The 18,703-nt window shown below is 42.9% G+C and overlaps 1 protein-coding gene across 1 annotated transcript in view; it reads left to right on the top strand.

Moving 5' to 3' along the window:
* The first annotated feature begins 2,570 nt into the window (after positions 1-2,570).
* LOC124038771 (glypican-6-like) overlaps positions 2,571-18,703 on the top strand; it is a 190,275-nt gene continuing 174,142 nt past the window's right edge. Inside the window, exon 1 of the mRNA XM_046355040.1 lies at positions 2,571-3,041. Coding sequence (XP_046210996.1) covers positions 2,888-3,041 — 154 coding nt within the window. The 5' untranslated portion in view covers positions 2,571-2,887. The remainder of the gene's footprint in view (positions 3,042-18,703) is intronic.

Genomic DNA, 18,703 nt, shown 5'->3' on the forward strand with positions numbered 1-18,703 from the left:
CGTGGGGAACTTACGTGGGGAATGTACGTGGGGAACTTACGTGGGGAATGTACGTGGGGAACTTACGTGGGGAACTTACGTGGGGAACTTTCTGACCATGCTTTTACACTCCTATTCTTTGCGGAACAACTCTTCCAGAAAAGAGAGTTGCCTGGAAGACATCTATCTCATGAGCAATTGTCTTTGACATTCAATTAATATATTCAACAGACCACTATACATTGTGGCGTATATTTCTCCATCTCCCATATTCTATAATAAGATTCCTGTCGGTACTGTTTCCAAACAAACTTTGAGAGTTATTTGTTAAAGACATGTTCCCGGAACTTTGGCGACTACTGAGCATTTTTTAAACCTTCTGCTTTGGGCTGGATGCGTCAATGTGTAGTTCACACATGCATAATCTATGAGTAGAAGTACTGTTTTACCTCAATTAGCCACAAAATCCCGAATTTGAAAGTGACTGTTTTCTTGAAGCTGTGCCGTAACATTTTCCCTACATTTGCCCCCCCCCCCACGTGGGCCAGCCCCCTAGCAATTTGAGTTCTTACCAATGAACTTGAGCCCCTCGCATTTGAGTGACAGTTAGCAAGAGGCCTGCCCAGCATTATCCAATGAGGTTGCAGGGCAGGCTCAACGGCTCAGTGGACACAGCAGAGAGAGGACAGAGAGAGAAGAGAGAGAGAGCTTAACAACTTGGTGCACATATCTGCACATGTGACGTAGTACACCATTTTCGGGGAACACTTTTGGCTCATGAGTGCTACTTTCAGAACTGCTGGCTAAAACCTATACAAGAGGACCAGAGAATCGCTCTAAGACTTGGAAATAAGCTGGGGGGATAGCCTACCTCCCATGTGAATTAAATAATTAATGTGTCTTACACAATATGTAGCAAAGCCAAGGTAATATCAATGCTTTGTTGACATAGAACATTTTGCTGTGCCTAGATACAATCAGTTCATCTCCCGTTTGTCAAATATCCACAATTGGTTATCACACCCCAAAGGGTCAGTAATGCAGTATTTGGTTAACATGTCGCATTTTAGCTCACTATGAAGAAAATACCCTGTCACTGGAAGTGTAATGATGTCGGACTATGGAGAAAATACCCTGTCACTGGAAGTGTAATGACGTCTGACTATGGAGAAAATACCCTGTCACTGGAAGTGTAATGATGGCACACATCAACAACAGTCACCCTCGAAGCATCGTTACCCATCGCTCCACAAAAACCGCGGCCCTTACAGAGCAAGGGGAACTACTACTTCAAGGTCTCAGAGCAAGTGACGTAACCGATTGAAACGCTATTTAGTGCACACCGCTAACTAAGCTAGCCGTTTCACATCCGTTACACTCACCCCCCTTTTGACCTTCCTCCTTTTCCCACAGCAACCAGTGATCCGGGTCAACAGCATCAATGTAACAGAATAACTTTACGTCCGTCCCCTCGCCCATACCCGGGCGCGAACCAGGGACCTTCTGCACACATCAACAACAGTCACCCACGAAGCATCGTTACCCATCGCTCCACAAAAGCCCTGTCACTGGAAGTGTAATGACGTCGGACTATGGAAAAAATACCCTGTCACTGGAAGAGTAATGATGTCGGACTATGGAGAAAATACCCTGACACTGGAAGTGTAATGATGTCGGACTATGGAGAAAATACCCTGTCACTGGAAGTGTAATGACGTCGGACTATGGAGAAAATACCCTGTCACTGGAAGTGTAATGACGTCGGACTATGGAGAAAATACCCTGTCACTGGAAGTGTAATGATGTTGGCTACAGTATGCTGTGTTAACACCCTTGAACACTGTGCGCCAGTCAGTCTGAATGGAACCGTACATGTAACTCTGACATCTAACGGAGGTGGAAGTGTAGCTGCTATTGCAGCCATGATGATAATCCACTGTTGATCTACTCCGCTACTAAAGCTGCTCAAAAATCATTAAAGCACTGAAAGGTTCAAGCATGGTCTCCACACAACACAGCCAATATACCAGTACCACCTCAGTCACACTAAGGCTGTAAGAAGATTACTCCTGAGCTAGTCATAAAATCTACTGATAATCAATGTCAGGTTTGACCAAATTCATCGATCATTGTCACCTTGTCCTGAAGCAGTCGATTCCACATACAAGCACAGCCCCGTTGTTCAACACAGGCTCTGAAATGGAGAGTTCTCTCATAGAGAACCACTGTCATGGACAGTAGGCAGTAAACTAATGGGGTTTATTTATTTGGTTGGCTTTCCAACTGGCTGTTGAGTTGGTCAAGCAATGTAATGATGTAATAAACAGATAACATCGGGTAATATGAAGAAACAAATGCTGTTATTGCTGTTAAATGCTGTTAAACCAGGACAATACATCCCTTTAACTGCCACTAAAACAATTGTAGGCTTTATCACCCATTCAGGAGCAATACAATCCATGTGAAATCTAGTTTGACAGTCTGGCGAGACTGACTCCACTCCGTGTTTTCCCACCCTCTCTGATTTACTAACGCATCATAGGTGTCTCCCTCCTCTCCAGTTCTGAGCATTTTGACTTTCTACAGTAACGTATAACACCCAACGGCGCTTTCTCTGAGTGAAGTTGAGTGAACACGTTGAGAGCCCGCTATCTGTTGGACCCATGTGGTTTTACCTGGACTCACAACAACATTCTGTTTTTGCGTCAACGCAGGACCGTCAACCATCGTTGGCAAAATAAACAGATTTTGATTGAGAAAAATGTTATGATAGACAGTTGTAGAAAAGTGGTAACCATTAGACGTTGACTTGTTAGTACATACTACGTCCGGATGCACTGCAGTGGGAGTTCCTCTACAAACGGGAATCTGCAGAGGATTAAAGAAGGATTAATCACAGAAGTGCACGATGTTGGGAATACGGACCGTCCTATGGACTTTATCTGTGGCGCTGTCCGTTGTCACTGGAGCAGATTTTAAAGCACATAACTGCAGTGAGGTTAGACAAGCTTCTATCGCAAAAGGCTTCAGCTTTGAAAATGTTCCTCTGCAAGAAATGTCAGGTAAGAAGGGAATGTAAAAATGTCAGTGCTACCTGTAAATATAATGATGTATTGAACACAGTCGTAAAGTGGGTATAGTCATGGCATAATTAACCACATCAAGTGGATAAGAAGAACACATGCAATAGTGTATTATGCAAAACTGTAATGTTCTAATTTACATCACTGACTACTATAGTGCGTGAATGGACATTTTGATAACCGGCGCCTTGGCTTTAGGCTACAAAGCACATACATTTTTATTTCGGCATATAGTTGTTTATTATGATAATGCACAGCCATATGAAAGTATTGTTGCTGTTGAATGAAGGGTAATACTCGCCTGTCATCCACGAAGTTGTGGTTGATTTTGCCTAATGAAGAAAATGTATTTGTTATATAAAGGTAGCCAGAACATAACTGAACACACCTTAGGCCTACTTTTATATTGTACAACATGTTTAATGGAACCTTTATTTAACTAGGCAGGTCAGTTAATTAAGAACTAATTCTTATTTACAGTGACAGCCTACACCGGCCAAACCCGGACGGCACTGGGCCAATTGTGTGCCGCCCCAATGGGACTCCCAGTCACGGCCGGTTGTGATACAGCCTGGATTCGAACTAGTGTCTCTAGTGACGCCTCAAGCACTCAGATGCAGTGCCTTAGACCGCTGCGCAACTCAGGGGCAATACAAACCCATTAGAAATAAAACTTAAAACTCTCGATTAATTCCTTATCAAAGTAGCCTAATGCAGATATGTCACAGTAGCCCAGTTTATAACGTTCCCATTCGTGATACTTTCGTTCATTGTTTCAAAGTTAATCCTAAATATATCCACTAGCCTACATTCAAATATAATACAAGTAGCCCTGGACATAATGTCATTTAATATTTGACTGAATAATGTCAAGTTTATCTAACAGTCTGAATAAAATGTCAATGGGAGCAGCAGAATAAACCTGCTGGCGTTAGATGTGCTGGTGTGTCCAGTAGAGGTCTCTGTCTTCTTTGTGCCTCTGTGTGGAAATAATACAGAATCGTCAGCCATGCATTCACCGAATTGAGTTCCGTCTTGTTAATAACGTGACAATGAAGCCGTCATGTAATGCTACCTCAAGGCATTGCAAACATCAGTGCAATTAAATTATCCAACCAATATCCATTCTCCTTCATATGTGCGTCAACCACAGAGTAATGCTGGCATGATGCTAGTAATGATGGTTCTTGTTATATGTAATGTATAACATATACATAATGGTAGTCTGCTGGTCTTCAGATAATATTCATATGGACTTTCCTATTTCAGGCCACGGAGGCTTGCATTTTTCAGACCCACCCAAGTGAAACTGTGACTGGCTCAGTCAGAGCCTACATTTTTGCTTCAGTGTTCTGCTCTAGCATTCACAAGGGTAGATTTGCAAAAGGAGTTGTCACAAGGAACATATGAATGATTTAGTTTAGGTAATGATGATCGATTGCATGCATGAAGTGAATGAAATAGTTGTTTCCTCTTTCCCTTCTCATATGAGTATAAACTTTGCCCGCACAGACCATTCATTTCATTATGTCATGGTCCCATAATTCCGTAGTTGGACAGAAATCTGGCACCGGTGAAGGTTGTGTATTTGATAACAAACACACCTGTTCATAGACGGGCTTGGAGATCTACCTGCTTTTAATCCCTCAGATGTCGGCACGCTCCTGTCGTTGACTTCTAATCTCCAAATGAATGAAAAGCTCAGTCTGTCATCTCTGAGTGATGCAGCTGGATGGAAGCACTGTGATCACCTCCACATGGGTGTTGACCCCATTTGTCTTCAGGAATGGCAATGACTGATATAATGCAATGGCAACACCTCAGCAAATTGATTGCTGAAAGCCTGAGAGAGTGCATATTTCAGATTTGTGCACTGTGCATATGGTCTGTTTAGCCGACACAATTGTGTACATATCCTTTATTTATTAATAACAGTGATGTAAACATCTCTGTGTCACTGCCACTGGTGCAAATGGTGTCTCATCTAATATCATTGTAGAACCAGCATGACAGTCAGACCATACAGAGCTGAGCATGTCCTTAAAAATGGTTTCTCATCTAATATCCTTGTAGAACCAGCATGCCAGTAAGACCATACAGAGCTGAGCATGCCCTTAGAAAAATGGTGTCTCATCTAATATCCTTGTACAACCAGCTTGCCAGTCAGACCATACAGAGCTGAGCATGCCCTTAGAAAAATGGTTTCTCATCTAATATCCTTGTACTACCAGCATGCCAGTAAGACCATAAAGAGCTGAGCATGTCCTTAAAAATGGTTTCTCATCTAATATGCTTGTACTACCAGCATGCCAGTAAGACCATACAGAGCTGAGCATGTCCTTAGAAAAATGGTTTCTTATCTAATATCCTTGTACAACCAGCATGCCAGTCAGACCATACAGAGCTGAGCATGCCCTTAGAAAAACGGTTTCTCATCTAATATCCTTGTACAACCAGCATGCCAGTCAGACCATACAGAGCTGAGCATGCCCTTAGAAAAATGGTTTCTCATCTAATATCCTTGTACAACCAGCATGCCAGTCAGACCATACAGAGCTGAGCATGTCCTTAGAAAAATGGTGTCTCATCTAATATCCTTGTAGAACAAGCATGCCAGTCAGACCATACAGAGCTGAGCATGCCCTTAGAAAAATGGTTTCTCATCTAATATCCTTGTACAACCAGCATACCAGTCAGACCATACAGAGCTGAGCATGTCCTTAAAAATGGTTTCTCATCTAATATGCTTGTACTACCAGCATGCCAGTAAGACCATACAGAGCTGAGCATGTCCTTAGAAAAATGGTTTCTCATCTAATATCCTTGTAGAACCAGCATGCCAGTCAGACCATACAGAGCTGAGCATGCCCTTAGAAAAACGGTTTCTCATCTAATATCCTTGTAGAACAAGCATGCCAGTCAGACCATACAGAGCTGAGCATGCCCTTAGAAAAACGGTTTCTCATCTAATATCCTTGTAGAACCAGCATGCCAGTCAGACCATACAGAGCTGAGCATGCCCTTAGAAAAACGGTTTCTCATCTAATATCCTTGTAGAACCAGCATGCCAGTCAGACCATACAGAGCTGAGCATGCCCTTAGAAAAATGGTTTCTCATCTAATATCCTTGTAGAACCAGCATGCCAGTCAGACCATACAGAGCTGAGCATGCCCTTAGAAAAATGGTTTCTCATCTAATATCCTTGTAGAACCAGCATGCCAGTCAGACCATACAGAGCTGAGCATGCCCTTAGAAAAACGGTTTCTCATCTAATATCCTTGTACAACCAGCATGCCAGTCAGACCATACAGAGCTGAGCATGCCCTTAGAAAAACGGTTTCCAAAAGACTTCTTTGGCTGTCCCCATAGGAGAACTCCAGGCGTAATCCTTTTTGGTTTTAGGTAGAACCTTTTTGGGTTCCATGTAGAACGCTCTGTGGAAAGGGTTCTACCTGGAACCCAAAAGGGTTCTTCAAAGGGTTCTCCCACAGGGACAGCTGAAGAACCCTTTTAGGTTCTAGATAGCACCTTTTTTTCTAAGAGTGTGTTATAGTTTTGATTCAATGTACAATTGAGATGGAAAAAAACCCAAGTCTCTATATTGTATAATCAGGTTGATATTTTCATTCGCTAGCCTATTGGTGTGAAGCCAATCCTTCAAATATATAATGTGAATTCTAACCATGGTATAGAGCAGGAAGCTCTGTGTATCGTTTGTGATTTTACTTTGTGATCGAATCCTGTCCAAAGCTCTTCACTGCATAATCAGTTGAGTTGAGGTCTGTTGCTTTTGGCCACGTCCCCAAGAGGAGGCCCGTCAACTTCTAGTTGTGGTCAAAGAGAGATGGGTTGATGTCTGACACCTCAGAGAGTGACGATATTGTACATCATCAAATTATATCGAAGGCACCGGAATTCCCCTCATATCCTTACAAAATCCCTTTGGCTTCATATTTTACATGGTTCTACTCTTTTTTCAGTGGTGTCTGATATGCAAACATATGTGACTTTCATTCGGTACAGGCTAATTGAGCTCTGTTGACTGTCTTTAGTGCCCGAATATTGTGCTCCGCTTTGGGAGTGAATCAAAGATGTCCGTGGCACTGTCTCAACCCCGTTTCTTTGTATCACACGTCTAGTTATAATTCATTCGGGGTTTGAATAGAGCTCCATTTGATTGTAATTCCTTCATTTAACCAGATGGTGTCTCTGCACAACTTCTTGTGAAAACAAGAATATACAGGTTATTAGCATTAACAATGTCAAGGTAAACAAGATGTGAATGATAATTTAGGATTATTGAAAGTGATTAGGCTTGTTCAAAGCTACTTTCAAGAGAGTCTAATCCACAGTTAGCATGCTATTCCACTCCTATTGTTTCAGACCAGTGGTTCATATGGAATGGGTTTATGGGACTCAGTTGGAGCAGCCAGGTTTTGACCAGAGTGTGTGGTCAGAATCAGCCAGTTCATGTAGAATGTCAGCAGGGGTGTCAGTGTTATTGACAGAAGTGCTGCTATGTGTCAAAGCCTGCAGGCCCGGATGGAATGGTAATACCGTGGGTCCTGGCCTGTGCATTTTCAATAGGCCCTGGTCCAAGTTGACAGGAAGTACAGTGGCGAAGGCTTAAAAACTAAGAGTGACTGGGAAAGTGGACCGGATGCACAGTGCACTTTATGTCCTTCGTCATTGGACTGTCAGCGCAGCTAAAATTGTCTGGTGCTCCTCCAGCTCTCCTCTACAGGTTATTGACTCTGTATTAAAAAAAAAAAATAATCGGTCAGTGAGTTCAGTTATATACCTCCTTAATCCAAGCCCATCACTGCCCTGGTGAAAGACTAGCCCTGCACGCAGGCTTGTGACAGATCTGTCTCAGGTTCCATTCACTGACCCAATGAATTGCCCGAGACGCGACGACAGGGGGACTTGGAAGATGAGTCAGACAGACTGCTAGACCCTTCCTGGTAGATGTGTGTTATTAGGAACACAGACACACACACGTCCAAACTGTGTCTGTGGAACTTCTCAAGCTGTCCCAGCTCCACCCTATCATTTCACGTCCTGCTCAGCCTTCCTGTTCCCAGCAGTGGAATGGGACAGAAATAACGGTGCTGATATTTGATGTGGTCCATGGCTGCATATACAAGCAGCCAAATGTTCTCTGCTGAGCCGTGTAATGTGTGGAATGGATTGAAAATAGCTAAATGGGAGAGCCAGGCCAGCAGAGAGAACAGCCAAGTGAATGTGCTGGTCTCTGGCATGATTCATCTGTATTACTATGCTGCATTATCAGATTATTATATATATCCCCCCCCCACTAAACACAGTTGAGGTGATGGATCAAGGATCACATGTGATGGTGTGGTGGTGGTAACCCTCTGCATTTCAATGGCCAACTCATAAAAAGGATGTTGATGGAATTGTTCTTGATTGGACTGTTGGGATTGGCAGTGATTGAAAGTGTTGTAAATAGCAGTGTTGGCGGTAGGGGTGTTGGGGTTATAGTCTGTAGTTTTAATCATGTATCGTCAGGAAAGCCAGGGACCCAAACAGTCTTTTTCTCCAAAGTGGATTTCTCAAACGCCTCTTCTATCTCCATGCCAATAATCATGCTCATGAATACTAAAATGGACTGCATGACGGGGTTTCTCTCTTGGATCAGGAGGAATGACTCCGGTCTGTCTGCTGCTGTTTCATCCTCGCAGGGAGAATAACAGAATAACGGGATAGTCGCTCAAAGCATATCAACGAGCTCCTGCAGCGTAGACGCTGAAAGTATCTTTTGTCAACAAATGAAGCTGTCAAGGGGACACTGTTTTCTCCTCTACTTTTGTCTTTAGTTCTTTTATATTGGATACAAATGTGTAATTGAGCATTACAATTAAATTCAATTTAAGGGCTTCATTGGCATGGGAAATGTATGTTTACATTGCCAAAGCAAGTGAAAATGGATAATTAACTAAAGTCAAATAAACAATAAAAAATGTACAGTAAACAGTAAGAGCATTTCTCAAACTGCTGCATTCTCAATCTATTTTTCATTGTTCATTCTAGGGTTCTTGTTGATATTTTTAATTTATTTAACTAGGCAAGTCAGTTAAGAACAAATTGTTATTTACAATGACGGCCTAGGAACAGTGGGTTAACTGCCTTGTTCAGGGGCAGAACGACAGATTTTTACCTTGTCAGCTCGGGGATTCGATCTAAGCAACCTCTCGGTTACTGGCCCAACGCTCTAACCACCACTGTTTGTTCACACTTGCTACTGTTTTGATCATATTCCCAACAGTACAATTTTAGATACGGTATAGTGTCATTGTACTTCACACTATAAAGGAGTTATCTTTAGATACGGAGCTTGGAAGATGAAAGGCTCATTTCTGTACCATTACACCCCTGTAGTTGATTTTTAGCACAAGTTTTGAGTATCTTTCCTAAGCATCTTTTCTTTGTTTAAGGTTCTCTGCACACTTGTTGATTTTATATTAGTCTTAATAAGGAATACACGCCATAATAGATCCCTTAATAGTCATTGGTTAAGTCTCTCCATTTATATTAAACAATATATATAATTGTCCTTGTCCCTGTTTGAACTTGAAGGTCTCGACCAATAGTGTGAGGGTTTACTAAACTTGTCAGCTCTCTCATGTAATCTCAGAGAAGATAACACATTGACTCTGTATCGGTACCCCCTGTATATAGTCTCGCTATTGTTATTTCACTGCTGCTCTTTACTTGTTACTTTTACCTCTTGTTCTTATCTGTATTTTTTGAAACTGCAATGTTGGTTAGGGGCTCGTAAGTAAGCATCTCTCTGTTGTATTCGGAGCATGTGACTAATATGATTTGATTTGATTTGACACATTGTCACAGGCGGGGGCATCCTCCTTTGGCATTAATAATGATACATCATTAATAAATCATACATGTCTGACAGTCTCATCACAGTTTAATTAAGTATATATATCATACATATTTACAAGAAATTACCAGTGATTCTCGTGAGATTGTAAACAATACATGTTTTAAAACGCAAGTCATCATTACTTTGTTGTGTTGAAAGAATATGCTTTCGTTGTCGGAATGGAATCCTTGTCGTTCAGAATCTGTCAGAGTTATCCACTTAAAATAGAACAGGAAGCTATGGAGAATAAGTTATTCAATTGCTTTGTCATGTTAATATAATCCGACATGAATATATGGTTTTGGTTGGGGATTTTGTTGAAGATGATTTGATTGGAGTGATATGAAACCTATGTGAAAGAGAACTATTTTAGGAAATTGAAACTCATGTATAGACACCATAGCCCACAGCAGTGAAAATGTGTGTATCGTTTAGTCAACTCTTAACTTTTCATACAACTCTGATAGTACTGATCACTTACATACACCCCCGGTGAGTCAGTGGATCTTCTTGGATTAACAAAAACAACCTGGCCCGTGTCTACAGCAACAATGTTCAGTCATACATACGTTATATCTCCCTATTCCTCCTCAGCCTGTCAAAACAGTGAGCCATCAAAAAACAAAGCCCCTTTGAATACCTAGCCGCCACCGTTGGGATCTATCTTTAGCCCCATGTCTGTCACGTCAGTCCTGTTGACAACAGACTAGACATGTGTACCTGTAGGAGGGCCGTTTCACCGCTCCTGGGCAGGGGCCAACGAGGTTGTGTGTTGCGTAAGCGGCCATGGGGGAGGTATTGAGCGCTCCTCTCAGTCCATTTGGCCACAGAGTGGAGGTATACCAGAAGAGTAACAGGGCACTAATGAAGACCAGAGCTGCGGTACAGTAGTAAGCTGTAAATGAGTAGTGAAAGGTAATGATCAGTACAGGCCTTAGGGCCTTCCTAGTGTCTAGTCTCAGCCACCAGCTGCTACCTGGCTGTAAGTCCTTAGCCATGCTCCAGTTAGCAAGTTGATGCAGAAGAGTCACACTTCTAGGCCCGCTGCCCATGAATATCAAATGTCCTCAGCCGTGTTTCCATTCCTGCACCACTCCTTTTATTACATACTGTAGTCCCCAATAAATATCAAAGCCAGACATGGTTGAATGTATGCTGATTATGCATAGCTTGTCATTCCATACTGTAATGTACATTGTGTTTTGGGATCCTCTATAGGTTTACCATTCTTTATGGGATCCTCTATAGGTTTACCATTCTTTATGGGATCCTCTATAGGTTTACCATTCTTTATGGGATCCTCTATAGGTTTACCATTCTTTATGGGATCCTCTATAGGTTTACCATTCTTTATGGGATCCTCTATAGGTTTACCATTCTTTATGGGATCCTCTATAGGTTTACCATTCTTTATGGGATCCTCTATAGGTTTACCATTCTTTATGGGATCCTCTATAGGTTTACCATTCTTTATGGGATCCTCTATAGGTTTACCATTCTTTATGGGATCCTCTATAGGTTTACCATTCTTTATGGGATCCTCTATAGGTTTACCATTCTTTATGGGATCCTCTATAGGTTTACCATTCTTTATGGGATCCTCTATAGGTTTACCATTCTTTATGGGATCCTCTATAGGTTTACCATTCTTTATGGGATCCTCTATAGGTTTAACATTCTTTATGGGATCTTCTATAGGTTTACCATTTCTAGTGTATGCCATCTAGTTGTGTGTATCATTGTTGAAGGTAGCTATTCTGGTATCATCATAGACATGACTATCCAGTGAGGTACTATCCCAGTCAGATTTATGGTATTGGTTCCAGATCCAACATTTAATCATCTTTATTTTACTCTTATTATTATCTATCTCATATCTACCTCAAATACCTTGTACCCCTGCACATTGATCTGGTACTGGTACTCCCTGTATATAGCAGCACATTGACCTGGTACTGGTACTCCCTGTATATAGCTCCATATTGATCTGGTACTGGTACTCCCTGTATATAGCAGCACATTGACCTGGTACTGGTATTCCCTGTATATAGCTCCACATTGATATGGTACTGGTATTTCCTGTATATAGCAGCACATTGACCTGGTACTCCCTGTATATAGCTCCACATTGATCTGGTACTGGTACTCCCTGTATATAGCTCCACATTGATCTGGTACTGGTACTCCCTGTATATAGCTCCAGATTGATCTGGTACTGGTACTCCCTGTATATAGCTCCACATTGATCTGGTACTGGTACTCCCTGTATATAGCTCCACATTGATCTGGTACTGGTACTCCCTGTATATAGCTCCACATTGACCTGGTACTGGTATTTCCTGTATATAGCTCCACATTGATCTGGTACTCCCTGTATATAGCAGCACATTGACCTGGTACTCCCTGTATATAGCAGTATATTGATCTGGTACTCCCTGTATATAGCTCCACATTGATCTGGTACTCCCTGTATATAGCAGTATATTGATCTGGTACTCCCTGTTTATAGCTTCATTCTTGTGTATTTTATTTTTTCATTTTAATATTTTTTTTAAACGCTATCGTTGGGAAGGGCTTGTAAGCAAGAATTTCACAGTAAAGTCTACACCCGTTGTGTTACTTTGAAGTGACTTCTACAATACTTTTGGGATGTCTTTTTTTAGACAGTGAACCTTTTAGCCTTGAACTTTAAGGGAGTCCACAGCAGGGCGATCTATGACGTACAAGTCACCTCAGCTGCAGCATGAGGGCCTTTAGAAAAATGGATTGGACCAGATTTCAAATGTCATTGAATGGATATATTCTGTATATGGCAGAATCAACAGATCCTGAAAGTGCGTTATATTGGCTAGAGAGCTAATTTACCTACAAGCCTCTTTCAAAAACACCTGAGAACAAGGCACATGAATATGGTCTTTGAAACAGCATTTCAGTGCAGTAGCAGAGGGACTAGCCTAATTTAAAATTATTTTTCTTGCTTGTGTGAATTCCCTTAGGTGATTTCTTTCCCTTGCAATGAAACATCTTATTCTAATGAGAATGAATTCGCTCACAAATCAATTATTCTTGCCACACACCCCTACAATGACAGAGTTGCGAGTTTGTGGCACAATTTTTAAATGCATTGACAATGGCATTTCATCATTGTGACATTGGTTTAGATATTAACATTTTGATATGCCATCATATTTGACTCTCCTGAGGACGCAGACCACCATGTCATTGTGTTGAAGGTACACTGTGGCACTGTCATGTGTAGAACAAACAGAGTATACCAAACATTAGGAACATCTTCCTAATATTGAGTTGCACCCCTCCCTTTTTGCCCTCAGCACAGCCTCAATTCGTCGGGGCATGGTCTCTACAAGGTGTCGAAATGTGGACCATTCTTGATACACACGGGAAACTGTTGAGCGTGAAAAAACCCAGCAGCCTTGTAGTTCTTGACACAAACCTGTACGCCTGGCACCTACTGCCCATTCAACCTCAGAATGGCACATCATCCATGTCTCAATTGTCTCAAGGCTTAAAGATCATTCTATAACACTGAATGAAGTGGATTTAACAAGTGGCGATCATAGCTTTCACCTGGATTCCACTGGTCAGTCTGTCATGTTTTGTATACTCAGCGTATACTCAAAATACCTCTTGAGAGAAACCTTCAGCACCACAGAGGAGATTGCATTTGGCTGCGTACCTATGTCACCTGGTGATGAAAAGCATATTTCTTTCCCCCCTCATGTTTGTTTTGAAACGTTTGCTGTGCCAACCTAAAATACATTGGACATCCCTCTCATCTGAAGTCTTGGCATGGTCTAGTATGCTAGGGGAATACAATGTCATTCCATATTGATTGATGTCCTAGCTAGAATCTGCTGTTCTAAATAACACTTCATGGGTTATTGTTAAAAAAAGGATGAGGCTCGGGTAGTGAGGAAAAAACTGAAGGCAATTTTCACTTTTCATAAATGTTAATACCTCTAACACCCATTGCATATTGAATTGGGATAACACTCAAAAAGGCACGATCAAGTTCCTTCTCCCTAACCTCAATCACTTTATTTAGAACGTTGTGATATCTCATCTTAATAATTCGCAAGGACACATTTGAAGTTGCTGCAATGTGTGAAAATTAAAATGAGGGGGAAAGTGCTCTGACATTAATGGGTGGTAAATCTCTCTTGTTCTTGCTGGTTTTACCATAATACCTTTACTGTCTCACTCATAAATATTGTGCCACAGGAAAATATTGTTTTTCTAACTTGGCGTTTGTACCAACATGCATGCTGTATTTTTTAGTTGTTGTAATTTTTATATTTAACCTTAACCTATTTAACTAGGCAAGTCGGTTAAGAACACATTCTTATTTACAATGACGGCCTACACCGGCCAAACCCGGACGACACTGGGCCAATTGTGAGCCGCCCTATGGGACTCCCAATCATGGATTCGAACCAGGGTGTCTGTAGTGACGCCTCAAGCACTGAGATGCAGTGCCTTAGACCGCTGCACCACTCAGGAGCATTAAACTCAGGCCTCCCTTTAAGCACGGTGCCTAGCTACCTCAGGAGTGTCCCAGCGACGGCACAGAGCTCTCCTCTGATCAGGATCAATGCTGGCTAGAACTCAGTCATAACTGTTTAGACATGGAATGAATCTTAGTAAGAGGATGGAATGAGTGGGTAGATATCCATAAGAGGTACAGTGTCTTGCAAAAGGACTCATCCCCTTGGCATTTTTCCTCATTTGTTGCATTACAACCTGTAATTTAAATGTATTTGTATTTCAAGTAACGGACAAAATAATCCAAATTGGTGAAGTGAAATTCAAAATAAAAAAATTTAAAAAAGGAGATGTGGTGCGTGTATATGTATTCACCCCCTTTACTATGAAGCCCCTAAATAAGACCTGGTGCAACCAATTACCTTCAGAGGTCACATCATTAGTTAAATAAAGTCCACATGTGAGCAATCTAAGTGTCACATGATCTGTCACATGATCTCAGTATATATCCACCTGTTCTGAAAGGACCCAGAGTCTGCAACACCAGCAAGCAAGCGGCACCATGAAGACCAAGGAGCTCTCAAAACAGGTCAGGGACAAAGTTGTGGAGAAGTACAGATCAGGGTTGGGTTATAAAAAAAATATCCAAAACTTTGAAGATTCCACGGGGGACACCATTAAACCCATTATTAAAAAATGGAAAGAATATGTCACCAGAATAAACCTTCCAAAAGAGGGCCGCCCACCAAAACCCACGAACCAGGCAAGGACGGCATTCATCAGAGAGGCAGCAAAGAGACCAAAGATAACCCTGAAGGAGCTGTAAAGCTCCACAGTGGAGATTAGAGTATCTGTCCATGGGACCACTTTAAGCCGTACACTCCACATAGCTGGGCTTTATGGAAGAGTGGCCAGAAAAAAAGCCATTGTTTAAAGAAAAAAATAAGCAAACACAAAAGACATGTGGGAGACTCTCCAAACATATGGAAGAAGGTACTCTGGTCAGATGAGACTTAAATTGAGCTTTTTGACCATCAAGGAAAACGCTATGTCTGTCGCAAACCCAACACCTCTCATCACCCCGAGAATACTATTCCAACAGTGAAGCATGGTGGTGGCGGCATCATGCTGTGGGGATGTTTTTCATCGGCATGGACTGGGAAACTGGTCAGAGTTGAAGGAATGATGGATGGCACTAAATACAGGGAAAATCTTGAGGGAAACTTCAAGAGATGGGTGGGGCTAAAGCTTAAGAGTGTAATGAACGATGCTGAATGGGTGTAGACAAAGGGCTCTCCCGTAGTAGAACCAAAACATTCAAAGGCCATTTTCTCAATAGTGAGTTTACAAGTTTATCAACTTTCAAAGCAAAATCACTTCCCCATTGTTCCTCAACTGTAGTGTATGATATACCATTTTGTAGTTCTGAAATGAAACGATTTGAGCCGGTCGGTCACATGCTGAGCACTTGCTGTCTGCTTTTCCTTCACTCTGTGGTCCAACTCATCCCAAAGCACATCAACTGGGTTGAGGTTGGGTGATTGTGGAGGCCAGGTCTTCTGATGCAGCACTCCATCACTCTCCTTCTTGGTCAAATAGCCCTTAAACAGCCTGGTGGTGTGTTGGGTCATTGTCCTGTTGAAAAACAATTGATAGTCCCACTAAGTGCAAACCAGATGCGATGGAGTATCATTGCAGAATGCTGTGGTAGCCATGCTGGTTAAGTGTGCCTTGAATGCTAAATAAATCACAAACAGTGTCAGCAGCAAAGCACCATCACATCTCCTCCTCCATGCTTCACGGTGGGAACCACACATGCAGATATCATCTGTTCATCTATTCTGCGTCTCACAAAGACACGGCGGTTAGAAACAAAAATCTCACATTTGGACTCATCAGACCAAAGGACCAATTTCCACTGGTTTAATATACATTGCTCATGTTTCTTGGCCCAAGCAAGTCTCTTCTTATTAGTGTCCTTTAGTAGTTGTCATGTTTTGTCATTGATTATCATGCCTTGTCCCTGTTCTTCTCCTTCTATTCGTTTCCCTCTGCTGGTCTTATTAGGTTCTTTCCCTCTTTCTATCCCTCTCTCTCCCCCTCCCTCTCTCACTCTCCCGCTCTCTCTTCTCTCTATCGTTCCGTTCCTGCTCCCAGCTGTTCCTATTCCCCTAATCAATCATTTAGTCTTCCCACACCTGTTCCCGATCCTTTTCCCTGATTAGAGTCCCTATTTCTCTCCTTGTTATTCGTTTCTGCCCTGTCGGTTCCTTGTCTAGAATTCACCGTGCTGTGTTTGTGTATCGCCCTGTCGTGTCGTGTTTTCCTCAGATGCTGCGTGGTGAGCAGGTGTCTGAGTCTGTTTGGTTCAAGTGCCTTCCCGAGGCAACCTGCTGTTCACCTGCTGTTCAAGATCAAGTCTCCAGTTTGTCCTCGTCATTTCGAGTGAAAGTTGTGTTTTTTGATTGTATTTACTTTACTGGATTAAAGACTCTGTTTTCGCCAAGTCGCTTTTGGGTCCTCTTTCACCTGCATGACAGAAGGAACCGAACAAGGAATGGACCCAGCGACTTCAGACGCTCGTTACACTGCCGTCGAGATCCAAGGAGCCATGCTCGGCAGACACGAGCAGGAATTGTCTGCTGCTCGCCATGCCGTGGAGAACCTGGCCGCTCAGGTTTCCGACCTCTCTGGACAGTTCCAGAGTCTTCGTCTCGTGCCGCCTGTTACTTCCTGGCCTGCCGAGCCTCCAGAACCTAGGGTTAATAACCCACCTTGCTACTCCGGGCAGCCCACTGAGTGCCGCTCCTTTCTCACGCAGTGTGAGATTGTGTTCTCTCTCCAACCCAACACATACTCTAGAGAGAGAGCTCGGGTTGCTTACGTCATTTCACTCCTTACTGGCCGGGCTCGAGAATGGGGCACAGCTATCTGGGAGGCAAGGGCTGATTGCTCTAACAAGTACCAGAACTTTAAAGAGGAGATGATTCGGGTTTTTGACCGTTCAGTTTTTGGTAGGAGGCTTCTAGGGCCCTGGCTTCCCTATGCCAAGGTGAACGGTCCATAACGGATTATTCTATTGAGTTTCGCACTCTTGCTGCCTCTAGTGAGTGGAACGAGCCGGCGCTGCTCGCTCGTTTTCTGGAGGGACTCCACGCAGTGGTTAAGGATGAGATTCTCTCCCGGGAGGTTCCTTCAGATGTGGACTCTTTGATTGCTCTCGCCATCCGCATAGAACGACGGGTAGATCTTCGTCACTGGGCTCGTGGAAGAGAGCTCGCATCAACGGTGTTTCCCTGCTCCGCATCGCAACCATCTCCTCCTCTGGCTCAGAGACTGAGCCCATGCAGCTGGGAGGGATTCGCATCTCGACTAAGGAGAGGGAACGGAGGATCACCAACCGCCTGTGCCTCTATTGCGGAGTTGCTGGACATTTTGTTAATTCATGTCCAGTAAAAGCCAGAGCTCATCTGTATACAGGTGAGCGCAACTACTCAAGTCTCTCCATCAAAATCCTGTACTACTTTGTCGGTCCATCTACGCTGGACCGGTTCGGTGCTACATGTAGTGCCTTGATAGACTCTGGGGCTGAGGGTTGTTTCATGGACGAAGCATGGGTTCGGAAACATGACATTCCTTTCAGAGAGTTAGAGAAGCCTACGCCCATGTTCGCCTTAGATGGTAGTCATCTTCCCAGTATCAGATTTGAGACACTACCTTTAACCCTCACAGTATCTGGTAACCACAGTGAGACTATTTCTTTTTTGATTTTTCGTTCACCGTTTACACCTGTTGTTTTGGGTCATCCCTGGCTAGTATGTCATAATCCTTCTATTAATTGGTCTAGTAATTCTATCCTATCCTGGAACGTTTCTTGTCATGTGAAGTGTTTAATGTCTGCCATCCCTCCCGTTTCTTCTGTCCCTACTTCTCAGGAGGAACCTGGCGATTTGACAGGAGTGCCGGAGGAATATCATGATCTGCGCACGGTCTTCAGTCGGTCCCGAGCCAACTCCCTTCCTCCTCACCGGTCGTATGATTGTAGTATTGATCTCCTTCCGGGGACCACTCCTCCTCGGGGTAGACTATACTCTCTGTCGGCTCCCGAACGTAAGGCTCTCGAGGATTATTTGTCTGTGTCTCTTGACGCCGGTACCATAGTGCCTTCTTCCTCTCCGGCCGGGGCGGGGTTCTTTTTGTTAAGAAGAAGGACGGTACTCTGCGCCCCTGCGT

This window comes from Oncorhynchus gorbuscha, linkage group LG01, assembly GCF_021184085.1.
Source record: "Oncorhynchus gorbuscha isolate QuinsamMale2020 ecotype Even-year linkage group LG01, OgorEven_v1.0, whole genome shotgun sequence".
NCBI lineage: Eukaryota > Metazoa > Chordata > Actinopteri > Salmoniformes > Salmonidae > Oncorhynchus > Oncorhynchus gorbuscha.